General features: G+C 34.4%; 1 protein-coding gene across 1 annotated transcript in view; it reads right to left on the bottom strand.

Moving 5' to 3' along the window:
- Positions 1 to 153: 153 nt before the first annotated feature.
- The window catches only part of LOC139701129 (probable tubulin polyglutamylase TTLL2), a 66080-nt gene continuing 53334 nt past the window's right edge, over positions 154 to 12899 (bottom strand). Inside the window, exons 4-8 of the mRNA XM_071599705.1 lie at positions 8761 to 8880; positions 8565 to 8622; positions 6515 to 6791; positions 5792 to 5997; positions 154 to 981 (exon numbers count right to left, since the gene is read on the bottom strand). Coding sequence (XP_071455806.1) covers positions 154 to 981; positions 5792 to 5997; positions 6515 to 6791; positions 8565 to 8622; positions 8761 to 8880 — 1489 coding nt within the window. The remainder of the gene's footprint in view (positions 982 to 5791; positions 5998 to 6514; positions 6792 to 8564; positions 8623 to 8760; positions 8881 to 12899) is intronic.

The raw sequence follows: 12899 nt of genomic DNA, 5'->3' as shown, positions 1-12899 counted from the left end.
TAAAATCATGTTTATGAATAGGCACCCAAAACATCATTGTTATATTTCATTGTTATTTACATCTTACTGAGAATACTTTTAAAAGGACTCAGAAAAAACATCACAATTAATGAGCGTTGAGAGGGCAGTTTGATGGCTAGCATGGCAATTTATTTACTTCTTTGGCTTCCATAAAGTACCGCTCATGCCCAATTTCTTCTTCAGGAGCATGTCACAGTAGTGGTCAGGTTTGTCAGAGTGATTTCTCCAAACATCCCTGGATGCTTTCCAGAAACGTTGGACTTCCAGGACGGTGAGCCTGACCTCTTGCTGGTGCCCCCTTGACCTAGCTCCATTCTCTGGTCCCACAGCACCCGGATAAGGGGATGGGGGCCTCGGGGGTGGGAGGCCAAAGGGATAAATCCTGACCCAGCCACCCTCCCGAGGTGTGGCAGCACCCCAGTCCTTTCCATTCCCCCAGATAGCTGCAGTCGGTCTGGGTGGATCTTCTGAGTGTGATCGATGATGTTGGTGCCCACGGAAGCCTCTCCTGGTCATTGTTGGGTTCACCCCAGTACACTTGACCCATGGCATGTCTTCATCTCCCCCACTCCCCACCATCACAACCTCAGTGGTCTTGCATGCACGGATATTACGGGTGTGTGAGGGCTTGCCCTTGAGATTGGGCTTCTGCCAAATCTCACCAACAGTTTTCCTCCTCCTCCGGGCCTTTGATGCACCCTCTCCCTGGCCCTCCATGGGAAAGCCATCCTCGTCTATGTCCCCATCTCTTTCCAACTTTGTTGATTTGGCAGAGGATGGCTTCTTGTTCTCATCCTCAACTTGGTTATTTTGGTCCAAGTTGGAATCCCATAGAGTGAACAGATTCAATCCAGTGTTGCAAACTGGGAAACCCAAGAGGTCAAATAAGTCATGGAGCATTGGCTTTTTTACGGAGGCATCAGCGTCACAGTCAGTTCCAAGAGCAGGACTAACATTCACCTGTAATAATGATTTGATCAAGACAGTAAATTATTTTTGTGATATTAAATATGATTTATTTCATATTGTGTAACTCCCAGTCATGAACAGTATGTTAATCTTTGAATAAGACTTTCCTATTGAATTTTGGAAGGTCTTTGAGGAAAATGTGACATTGTGAAAATGTATTTCTACTTGTCCTAGTGACATACAGCATTTAACTGTCGTAGTCTTCAGGAGGACTTTAACCTGAGAATGGAAACTTAAATGGAGAAACTAACCTCTAATCAACATGATACAGTTGCAATATGATGAAAGAACTATTCATATTATATTTGTGAAAAGTAGACAAGCATTAAAAATATGAACCTCTACACTTGAGATAACTCATGTCAAAAATAGTCTGGCTTCATTTATTTAAATTTCACATGTATAAATCCTATTAAACTGCTTGGAAACTTGAGTTCACCAAGTAACATTGAGTTGAAGTAATTGGCAAGTTTCACTTGTTATTAATTGTGGTTGCCAATTGAGTGCCTTAAGTTTTAAAAATGGAAAATACTTATTCCATTGAGACTGCATTGTGGGGATAAAGTGATAGAAATGAAGAAATATACCACATATAAGAATCAGTAATTGTTTATTCGGGATGCCAATATTCAATTGTTCCCGGCTCAACCTGGTGGAAATTCATTTAATTATACAAATATTTGTTCAGTTGTGATAGACCCATAGAATAATGCAACTCCAAGTGCATTTGAGCTAAACACGTTTATTCCTCATCCCACTTAGGCCTTCCCAGCTTAATTTTTTTTCATGTCAAGAAAGCCATTGTGATGAGAAATCCACTTTTATATTTAATAGATATATATTTAATAGATATATATTTAATAGATATATATTTAATAGATATATATTTAAAGATATCATAAGTCTCTGATTCTTACCACTTATTGAAGGTATCAAGTTCTCACTGAATCTCTTCATTTCACAATTTCTTGTGCTGAAGTTTTCTATCACTTGCTCTTATGAACTTAATCTTGGCCTTCCTTTTCAATTCTGCTCTTCTGTGACTCTCAGGAAGAACTTATTCCATCAAATGAACCATTTGCTCTTGTATTGCTTCTGATAGAGATTGTTCATCTCTTATACTTCTAGATATTTCAATGTTTCCTTTACCAGCCCTGGTGATGATACTGCTACCTGAGCAGCGAAATTCTTATATTTGTTCTTTTGCCCTAGTTGCCTTAGTTTTACCTTAACATAACCTTCTTCTCTGGCTGCAGAATATTCTGTTTTAATTTGTTTATCCAGAAATGGTACTCTTATTTAATAAAAAAATATTATGGTAATCCTGTTTCCAATTATGTGCACACCATCTTTTAACCTTTCCTTTATCATAATATTTCCCTTCTTAATCAACACTTTAAAGAACAGTTAATATGATAAAGATAATACCCTTATTACTACACTTTCTTTATTTTACCCATGGTGAGCATTCATGTGGAAAAATGTTTTAGAGTGAAAGAAGGCAGATCCCTCCTCGCAACTTCAAAGTGGACATCATGCTGTGTGCTTTCAAATCTCTTCTTTGTGTGCAAGGAAAAATCCAGCTTCCCAGGACACAGAAAAGAATCCTAGCTTCGACTAGGTTAAATCATCACTGTATGATTTGTCAAACCAATTAACAAAGCCAAATTGAAGCCAAGGAATGAGCAAAACAAATGCACAATATATACCCAGGAGAGCGTACATTGATAACAGAAAGCATTTTTAAAACTGGAAATAATATTAATATAATGCTGTTTAGAGAGGAACACAGAAGAATGGGGGTAACTCCCCTGTTGGAGAGTGAACATGTCATTACTGTAGAGGTGTTTTCCAGGGAGAAAATGCTATAGAGTGTTTAGGTCTTCACCATAGGACCCAGATTCACATTCAGGTCACTGCCTCTGGAAACCACTAGCTGAACTCAAGTTGAGTGATTTTTTAGGTATCCACTAAGTCTTCCAGAGAAACTTCAGGCATCACAGAGAGAGAAACCAACCCCCACTTGTGACTTCGCACATCATGGTGCTTTTTTAATATTATATTTCAAACCAGCTTTTGAGTTAATTCATATCTAGTATCTCATCTCAATAAAGATCATGTAATCAGTGTAATTTAGTTTTGTTTCTTTCAGAAATTTTAGAATTGGCTTTCTTCTAATATGCAAGAGCAATAAGGTTAGTTGGTCTTTTTTTATATATTCTTTGCAGAGATTATAAAAGCAATTATCTTACATATATGCTGTTTACTCAGTTCCAAATTCACTTCACTTCAGCTCTCTAACACTTTCCATTTATCACCAAGTACTTTTGATGAAAAATTACTCAAAATTTGTCATTTTTTTCATTTTTAGTTTGTGAAATATATAATAGAGTCCTCTGAAAACCCATTGGTGGATATTTCCTCTCACATCTAGATTACAGAGATTTGTTTGTTTTTCTACTGCAGAGTGTTGTCAGAAATGATAATGGTTTTGGAGCAGATATATTTAATTTGATGTATAATTCATTCCTAGTATCTAGTCTCCTTTTTTATCTCCATCGGCAAAATTTTCATCTTTAAGTATTTTTCATGTTTTTCCTTATTGATATAAATTTGATCTAAATATTCTTTCCATGTAATTCTCAACTTAAATAAGTATTTCACTGATGCCAGCTCCAATGCATTGCTACTAAAACTACAGGGGCTTCTCACATTTTTGTAAGCCTTAAACATAAGCCTTCACCCTTAAAAAATTAGGTTGCACTATATAACTGGCTCTTTATCGATTTTCCTTTTTTGCCTTTGACTATTTACTATGTTCTTCTTTTGTGATGAAGTAACATGCATGTATTTCCATGTTTACTTTTTCCCTTCCCCATTAAGCCAGTAGACATCACTAATCCATGTTTTCCTTTTCATCAGCTTGCTGCGGTCATCTCACTTCTTTTAAAATTCTAATATTTTTTCTTATTATTATAGCATTTTTCCTAAATATATTCTGTGGTGTAAGACTTCCATTTCTCTCCCAAGTTGCTAGAATGTTAGAGTACTAGTCACAGTTCAGTTTTCTTCAGCCTTCCTTTGTGCTCTGGCCTCATCCAAGTGCCTTTGCCCAGGTAATTTTGATAGATTGAGGTTAGCAGAATTAATTTGTATCATGTAAAGAATTATTATAACCTTTGTCATCTTTTTTCCAAAAATGTAATTTCCTAATCTCATATTGCTAGGGCTCATCTAATTATTGAGATACAGTTAGTTACCTAGGATTACAAGTTTGGTTTTAATCACTTTTTACAAAAATTGGTATGCCAACAGAAATATTTCCACTCTTTTTATTTAACATATGATTTCCTGTTTGTGAAATATTTATAGAGTCCTAAAAAGTACTATATGATTTCAATGCTATACTTCTATCATATATACGGTTAATATTTCGATTTATGATTATAATGGATATCAAAGTTTCCCAGCAAATTAATTAGCACCACACTTGCCAGGCTGGAGAGTTTTAATCCTAAACACTTTGTGTACGATTTTTGGAATAGATTCCTGTGATGAGGAAAAATCAAATACTTCGGAATCAGGTATATTTATTGCCTAAATCTGTGCTGATTGTTTGGTCTGGCCTGGAGAGGTTAAGAAACAGACTGGCAAACACCTTGCATAATAAATGTTCTTTTATTGATGGAACTCTTTTCCTGACTTTTATTTTACCTACTTTTCTCTTCCCTGACATATACATTCTAATTGACACTTTCCTGGGACATTCTCTTGTGCCTGCTACTGGTTTTTATCTATCCATAAAATTTTGGAGAGAATCTTACAGTTTTTTTTGTGCAAATAGCTGAATACTTATAAATATTTACTTAGAATGCATCCTAAAACTAATAATGAAGCATAAATAATAGTAAATATTAAATATTCCTTACAATAATAGTGATATTTTTCTGGAAAATATGAAAATGCATGTCTTTGATATCAAACTTGATATTCAAAGATTAAAACAAAAGATGGGTATTTGGAGGATCCTTCAGAGCACACTCAAGAGACAATGCAAAAGGGCAAAAAATTAGAAGATGTAAGAGAACAGAAATGGAGAGAATGATGTTAAATGGAGGAGTACTATAAAATAAGCTGAATGCAAGGAGTCTATAGGTATGATCTTTGATTTCACAAGGTTGGAGAAAAGAGGTCTCTGGAATAGTAACCAGGTGATTGCCCTATGCTGCATTATGCAATAAATATGCTGTTTTTATTTAATGTTGTTGCTGCAGTTGTAACCCAGCAATCATGCACAAACAATTGGGATTAAAACTCTCCTGCCCATGCGGAAGACGCAACACTTACTTTGCTGGGGAAGTTGCAAGCCATACGTCTTGTGTGCCAGCAAATTAAAACTTTTTCTCTTAAATCAATTAATTATTAAATGGTGCCTACATCTTGCAATCATCAGTACCTAGTGACTGGAAATTCTATGAGTGCACATTACGTTTTAAGATTTGCTTATTTAAATACCTAAGAATTTTAAATGGAAAAATGGTAGCTTGATGACATTTGTTTTTAACAACTATTTTCTTTAGTTTTCCTCATGGACAAAAACACCAAACCCCTGCAACCTCAATCGAAATTGAATTCAATGATCATAGGATTAGTAGGTGGGTGTATTACCCATCCAACCAACCTAGAGCTGCTTACAAAATATTTTGCCAATGATGTATCAACCGATTTGCAAAAAAACTACATTTTCCTCCTTGTAAACTCTCTCAAGAGAATACTATAGACAGTTAAATATGCTACCAACCTCTAGTAGCCATGGCCGTAGAGATGAGTCAATAAGTACATCGAAACCAAAGAACTCGAAGCAGTTTGCTGGGCTGCTTGGAACTCCCGCCACTTGACTTAGCACAGTTAGCACCACTAGGACAGACACTTGCTGCCAGAGAAACCAGTCAGCCACTCCTGTCTGATGAAAATAATGTCTTAACTGTTTCAAAGTCCATTTGCAACCTAGCAGAAAAAGAATCAAAAGTATCATTGCTAAATTTTTACGTCCATTAGTGGTGTTTCATCATAAATACTTATAATTTTTGTTATTTAATAGGCCATTCTTTTTCATAAAGGTTTGAACAAAATGAGAACCATATATCTTGTTTATTTTATAGATAGCCATGTACAAAATAAGTATTTTTGTAATATTTTGCTGTTGATAAAATAGTTCAATTCGTAAACCAATTTCTTCACATTCATATTATAGATAATAATCCTTGGACTATACATTAATTTCTATTACTAACTTTTGAAAACATACCAAATAATTAGTCACATTCCATTTCAGAATGGTTTCCTGAACTATGTAAGTGCATCCTGTATATTCATTATATGACTTATTATCATAGTGACACTTATTCTTTGTATATTGATAAAAATAAAACATCCTTATGTGAATAAATAATTATTTTCCTTTCAATTTTGATAATGTATATGACTTGAACTGAAAATTCAGAAAAATTAATTTTTCTTGTACCTGCACCCACTCTTTCCTTTTTTTCTGTATAGCCAGGACCAAGCTTGTTGAGTGAAGAGTTTGTGAGATGCCGGAAGACGTTAGATAGATCACCTAATGCAAACTTGTCAGTTGCAAAGCGAGCAAGTCCATCTTGATACAAATACACCACCAACGGATGAAATGATGGCACACATACATAAAGTCTCAGGTCAAACTTGTAACCCCCTATAAGTAGGGGATTTGGGATGTATCGCTGTACTACAGCATTTGAGTCATAACACAGTTCACTTGGCTCCTGTTCAAAAGTAAAAATCATTATATTAGATTTCCATCATCATGAAAATTTTAGACCCAAGAATTTTTTACTTTAAAATGGCCTGGTAAAATATTTTAGATAGGCTTCTTTTGGGTATGGATTTTCATTGCATAGATTTCAATAGCCCTCATGATCCTCAGTGCCCTGAGGGGTATCAATGGGTGGGCTATCAGAAAATTAGCCACAAAAAACTTGACCTGTTTGAGAATATGAAAGAAAGGAAGAGGGTATGAACTAGGCATTGGCTGTAAGTTTGTAAGGTGACAGTGCTATAGCCAATATTGATTCTTTGCGAAACTCTCTACTGATATTTCGGTCAATTAGGTGACAGTCACTTGACCATGAACAGTACTTTGTTATCATTGTCTTTCCTTGTTGGATGACTCATTTATTGGCAGTTGAATAATTTTATCCTGATTTTTCACTTCAGCTGTGAAAATTACTGCCTTGAGGACAGTAGTGGAACTTTTCATGTGCTCAGTCAGGAAAGTATTGGGAAAAATTCTGCAATGGCTGAAATGTTGCATAATATGGTAAGTTTAAATAAGATATTCTTTCGGCATAGTATATTTCTTTAAATTTAAGTTTTAAGAGAAAAGTTCCCTAATTTTGGTATTCACTAAAAAATCTCACTATTAGGCATTCATGATTTGGTCTAATCTACTTCAGATTTGTGACGTGAGGTGCTCAACATTGGTATGAATATATTAATGGATTATTGAAGTACTGAGCATGGAAGTACCGTCTATTAGGAAGGTTAACGTTTATGCAGCTGAAATTTTAATCATTGAAACTGAGTGAACAGGAATGCTGAAGTGATCCCAAACATCTTCACATTCTACACGTGATCCACACTATTCATTGGTTGGTAAGCTTTTCACTGTTTCATTCACATGCCAATTGCATTTTGGTATCACTGGAGCCTTCTTTTGATTCTATCTTTGATATGAATTCTTGTTAATAAGCCAATCAGAGATCTAATAATCATGTGGAAAGAATCCTTGGAGGTTGACACTTACAGGAGACATTTTGAAATACATGAAGCTAAAATGTTGACACTTTGTGGATTTTTATGCTGATGTGCTTTATTTATTTTATGTATATTGAAGATTAGCAGTAAGAAGCTCAGAGCAGTTTGAGAATACTTTTCCTCCTTACTCTTCTCTTTTTGTGGTCAAATTAAAGTTTAGCAATAAGAATACATTGTCATATTGGTTGTGGGTTCATGTATACATGAGAGAGCAATTTAAACACTTTAAGTGCTGAATGTTATTTTGCATACTTTGTGCCAATCATTTACACTACAATAACGTTTCATTTAACTAATCCAAAATATTAACTACATGTGAATGGATAACATCAGGTACAAGAACGATTAATAATAAATCCCAGAATAAAATATGGACTAAATTGACATGACCAATTGGATTCAAGATACATCCATGAGGCTTTGAAATTATAAAGGTAAACAGCTCCATAAGGGTGTTATAACTACAAAGCTACTGATATCTCCTGCTTTTCAGTCTTCTGTACTTTCTTTGAACCAGTTTCAGGCATGATAATTTGGTTTCACTATTTTCATGAACTATGCAACTTAAACTTAAGACAAGGTATGCTTAAACTACAACTATATTGAAAAAACAACCCTACTCTAAACTTATCAATAAACAATAAAATATAGCTCTCTTTATTCATAATATTTTAAACCCAAGTGTTTATCATTTACACTTATCAGAAGAATCAGCTTTTTACCCTGAACAAGAATATTCCTCTTCCTTGACTTTGGCCAACTGGCTTACATATCCAGACATCTTCCCAGGGATTTCCAGTACCAAAGAAACTCCAGGGAATACGTGGAGGATTGTCAATCATATTGGCAATGGAAGCAGTACACGCAGATGAGGAGCATTTGGAAGAAGAGGGTGAATGGCGGGTGGAGTGGAATGGAGGCACCATTGGTGGAAGGGCCAGATAAGGAGGATAGCCTCTGCTTGTGAGTGATCCTTTCCGGCGGCTACACTCAGCAACAAGTTTGGTGTACTCCAGTGGCAGGTTGTATCCAGGAGGACTTGAAAGGCAAGCAGAAATTGATTATTTTGCAATGCAAGAAAATTCAAAATTACTGAATCACATTATCAAAAAAATTTTCACAAAGTAAAATGCAATTCATATTTCATTCATTCAAATTCAATATATATCATTTGAGGAATAAACCAAATATTTTTGGTATATTCTTCATTGAATGACAAATAAGCAATGCCAAATTGGGAAAGAATGCCTTAAAGAATATAGAATGCATAGTAAATGGAGAGTGGTACCATATAATCTATATGTTCTGACTATTTATTTGTCAGTCTGTCTTGGTTACATTATTTTGACTCAGACATGTTACTGCATCAGTTTTTAAAGATTTAATTTCTTGTAAATGATGAAACCCTGACTTAAATGCTAACATTAACTCATAATTTCAGAATACTAATGGGGATTATGCCCATGCAGGTGCTAGCAGTTATTATCAGGAGGCTCAGACACTGATAAAAATGTATTTTTATTAAATATTTCCAATCTATGCTATATACTATTCATATTTATTACTTTTCTTAATGGGAAGCTAGCTAACTCAATTATTATGAACAGATGTATCCAAAAACTTCAATCTAGCCAATTATTATCCACCATCCAACATTGTGATGTAATAAATTACATGAAGGTATTCCTTTGAGTAATTTGATTTTCCTATTAACTCTATGGCATAGACTTGAGTTTGACCTTAGAAATTTCCAACTTATAAACCAACCCTCAGTCCCTTCTAAGTGAATATATATGGTAATACCTGTACTTATATTTGTTGCCCTGAATAAATCAAAGGGTCAGAATACTAATTGAATACAACAGGCTTTTACAAATTGTTTGGCTGTCTTCCTGAATTCAAATCACCAATATTTGATATTTTCACAGTGTACAGAAATGACACACTAACATGCTATGGATTATCTGGATGCTTACACAAATGTAATTTATATGAAAAATAACCTTTTTTCTCAAACATGATTGATACGCATTTAACATATGATGTGAGCCAATTTTTTTATATTTAAAAGCAGTGGTATTGATTAACTTTTAAATTCTTTTTTTATTTCAACATGTTATTTCACAATGGTAAAATATAAGATACATATGTCACACAAAACAAAAATATCTACATGCATATATATATATGAGAAATGATTATAATCAAAAACCACTTTTCATTCATGGACAAAAAATACTCATTTTAGATCTTAAAAGCAATTCTTGATCAAAAAACATTTAAATTTAAATTTGACGACCAGGCGTGAGCTGGCAACTTTAATACCTGTGGTTAAATGAATATAAACTTTTATGCCAGTAAAAGGGAGTCCTTTTAGAAACAATGAATAGGAATGCTGTATCACATGCACTTCATTTCTTGCCTTGTGATATAATCATGGGTACTCTCATTTTTTTTAAATAGGCACATGCTTTCTCGAACATGCACACACACACACATGATCTATGTACAAATATATTACAGGTAAGATTTTGAGATTTGTAAAATGAGGTCTACATGATTCTCTTTTGGGAATTTCAGCCATATATCTTAATGTATTACTATTTTTTTGCATGATAAATACTTTGTCAACACCAGTAGCAGAGCCTCAAAGTATGATTCCTTAGCACACTAGAGGTGGGAAATGACCGAAGTAGGCTGTTTTTAAAACTGCTGGTTCTACAACCTTCACTTGGTTTCTTAGGGCATAGGGAATTCTGAAAAGTTTACTACATTAATGCCTGATATGTTCATTCAAGTTTTAGCTTTCATCAATTATTAAACCTAGAAATTTGGTACTACTAACTTGCTTCAGAAATTATAAATTTTTGTGAACTAATCTCTTGAGACTGCTAGGGAATTATTAACAATATATTCCAGCAATTATTTGTTCTTGTAATGAGAATTAAAGTCATATCATCTACATATCTACATAATACCCCGCAAGCCGCCACAAGGGCGTGTGGCGGGGGAATCATCTGCACAAAGAATTATTTCTCCACTTAAATAATTAACAAACATCAAGAACAGTATGAAACATAGGATACCTTCTTATGGCACACCAGTATTTACTGTTTGTATAGAGTATAAGAAACTGCTTCATGTATTGCTGGAGTAGGTACCAATTAAGTCGTTCTGTTTTTGAGTTAGGGTTTAAGCCATCTATTTGCTATTCCTGTTATTCCACAATGTTCTGTATTTTTTAGTTACTAAGGGTGGTCCACACAGTCAAAGGTTCAAGAGAGATCATTAAAGAGTCCAACTGTGAATTCATTATTATCAAAAGCTGCCACAATTTTATTAATCAGAAAATCTGAAGCAGACTTGGTGCTTTTTCTCTCTTGGAAACCATGTTGGGCTGGATTTGAAACTTTTGACTTATTCAAAAAAATGTTGCCTTCTTTCATGAAATATTCAATATTTTTTGAGAAATCATTCAAACTGATATTGGCTGATATTTTCCAACAATTGGAAGGATTGGTAGCCATGGTTGTGATTTTTCATTTAGATGAGTGTATCAAGGATTTTAAACCATAACATTGTAATAGTGGCTCAGTTTGTTCAAAACATCACCGTGTATTAACACATCAATGTTAAGATCACCAAAGATAATTCAGCTTTTGTTCTTTTTTTATGATGAATTGGAAAAGTTGATTAAAGCCTTAGATAGATCTATTTTGATTAAATCTCTTGTGAAATTGGCCTTGTTACTTACTCGTGGGATAAATTGTATCCTAATTACTACAGAAAATTGCCCAAATGGTATGGTGGAGAAAAAAACCTTCTTAGTCACTGCTGCATCAGGTGGGCTTGGAGTCAAAACTAAATGGGTGATCTTAGATTATGTCATTACGCGTATTAGTTTGTTGTGTGAGGAATTGCATTGCAGTCAAAAATTTATACTGTTACCCTTATAAGCAGGGGTGTTTATGAGTCATCACCTCAACTGTGCTAGTGAGAGGATGGGTGTTGTTCAAGATAAACAATTGATCTAAAAGTTTTTAGGTTAAGGAAAGTACAATTGAAATTAACCTATTTATTGAAGTGAATGATGGAATGAAATTTTCATCATTGACCACATTTTATATCAATGCAAGGCACTGTGTATCATCCTCTAGCGTACATTTTACATATGCGATGATACTGCTTGCACCATACCTTTAGACTCAGTTCGCATTTATTTAACATATATATTATGGATTAATTTTTAAAAATGACAATAAAATATAATATAAGATAATAATAAGAGTATTAGATGCTCGATAAGATTAGGTCTTATTTTAGTAGGGGCATAGCCTTGATGATGAGCTATGAGTATTACAGTTCTGTGGAAGGTGGAACTATGAAATAATCCAGAGCAAGAAAAGTTTTCCGAGAACTCCATTTTTTGGACTTCCTAAAGTTGAAATGGCACTGATATCTAAAATTTGAGCAAATACATATTTTTTCAAAAAAACAACGCAGGAAAACTCCCTGTAATCTTTCTTAACTCAAAATTTCAGAATCTAAAGCCAAAACTCCAAAGTTTGTCATATTAATAATTAATTTGGCAAATAATTTGAGCTTCATCCACATGATCTGATATAGAAAACAGCCAATGGATTAATTATTTGTGGAGCTTGTGTTGTACTGAAAAAACTGCTGACCTTTCACCCCTGGGATCCACCATTGGGAGTATCTGTCTAAGAAATCCACTATTGTCACTAACATTGACCATATCGCAATAAACTTTCCACTTAAGTTCTGGGACCCGAAAGAACATGGAGGGTACTCTGAGCATATTTTTTCACCCCAAAACATTTCTGTATTGTATCTCTAACATACTTCAGGATCGATTTGTCCTTCTTGAAAGCTTGCTGAAATGAAGGCCATTGCATATGCATATCTTCAGTGATCTACAGAAGATTCAATGTTATTGAAGCTCTATTGATGCTGAATCACTATTCACTTATTTACTCATACAGTCATGTAGTTCGTAGGGGAGGGGAGAGATGGGGAAATGTAGGTTGGGCATAGAG

The sequence above is a fragment of the Hetaerina americana genome, unplaced genomic scaffold, assembly GCF_022747635.1.
Source record: "Hetaerina americana unplaced genomic scaffold, ioHetAmer1.1.p SCAF_11, whole genome shotgun sequence".
Classification (NCBI taxonomy): Eukaryota; Metazoa; Arthropoda; class Insecta; order Odonata; family Calopterygidae; genus Hetaerina; species Hetaerina americana.
Note: the sequence above shows the minus strand (reverse complement) of the source record. Positions and strands in the feature narration are given on the sequence as shown.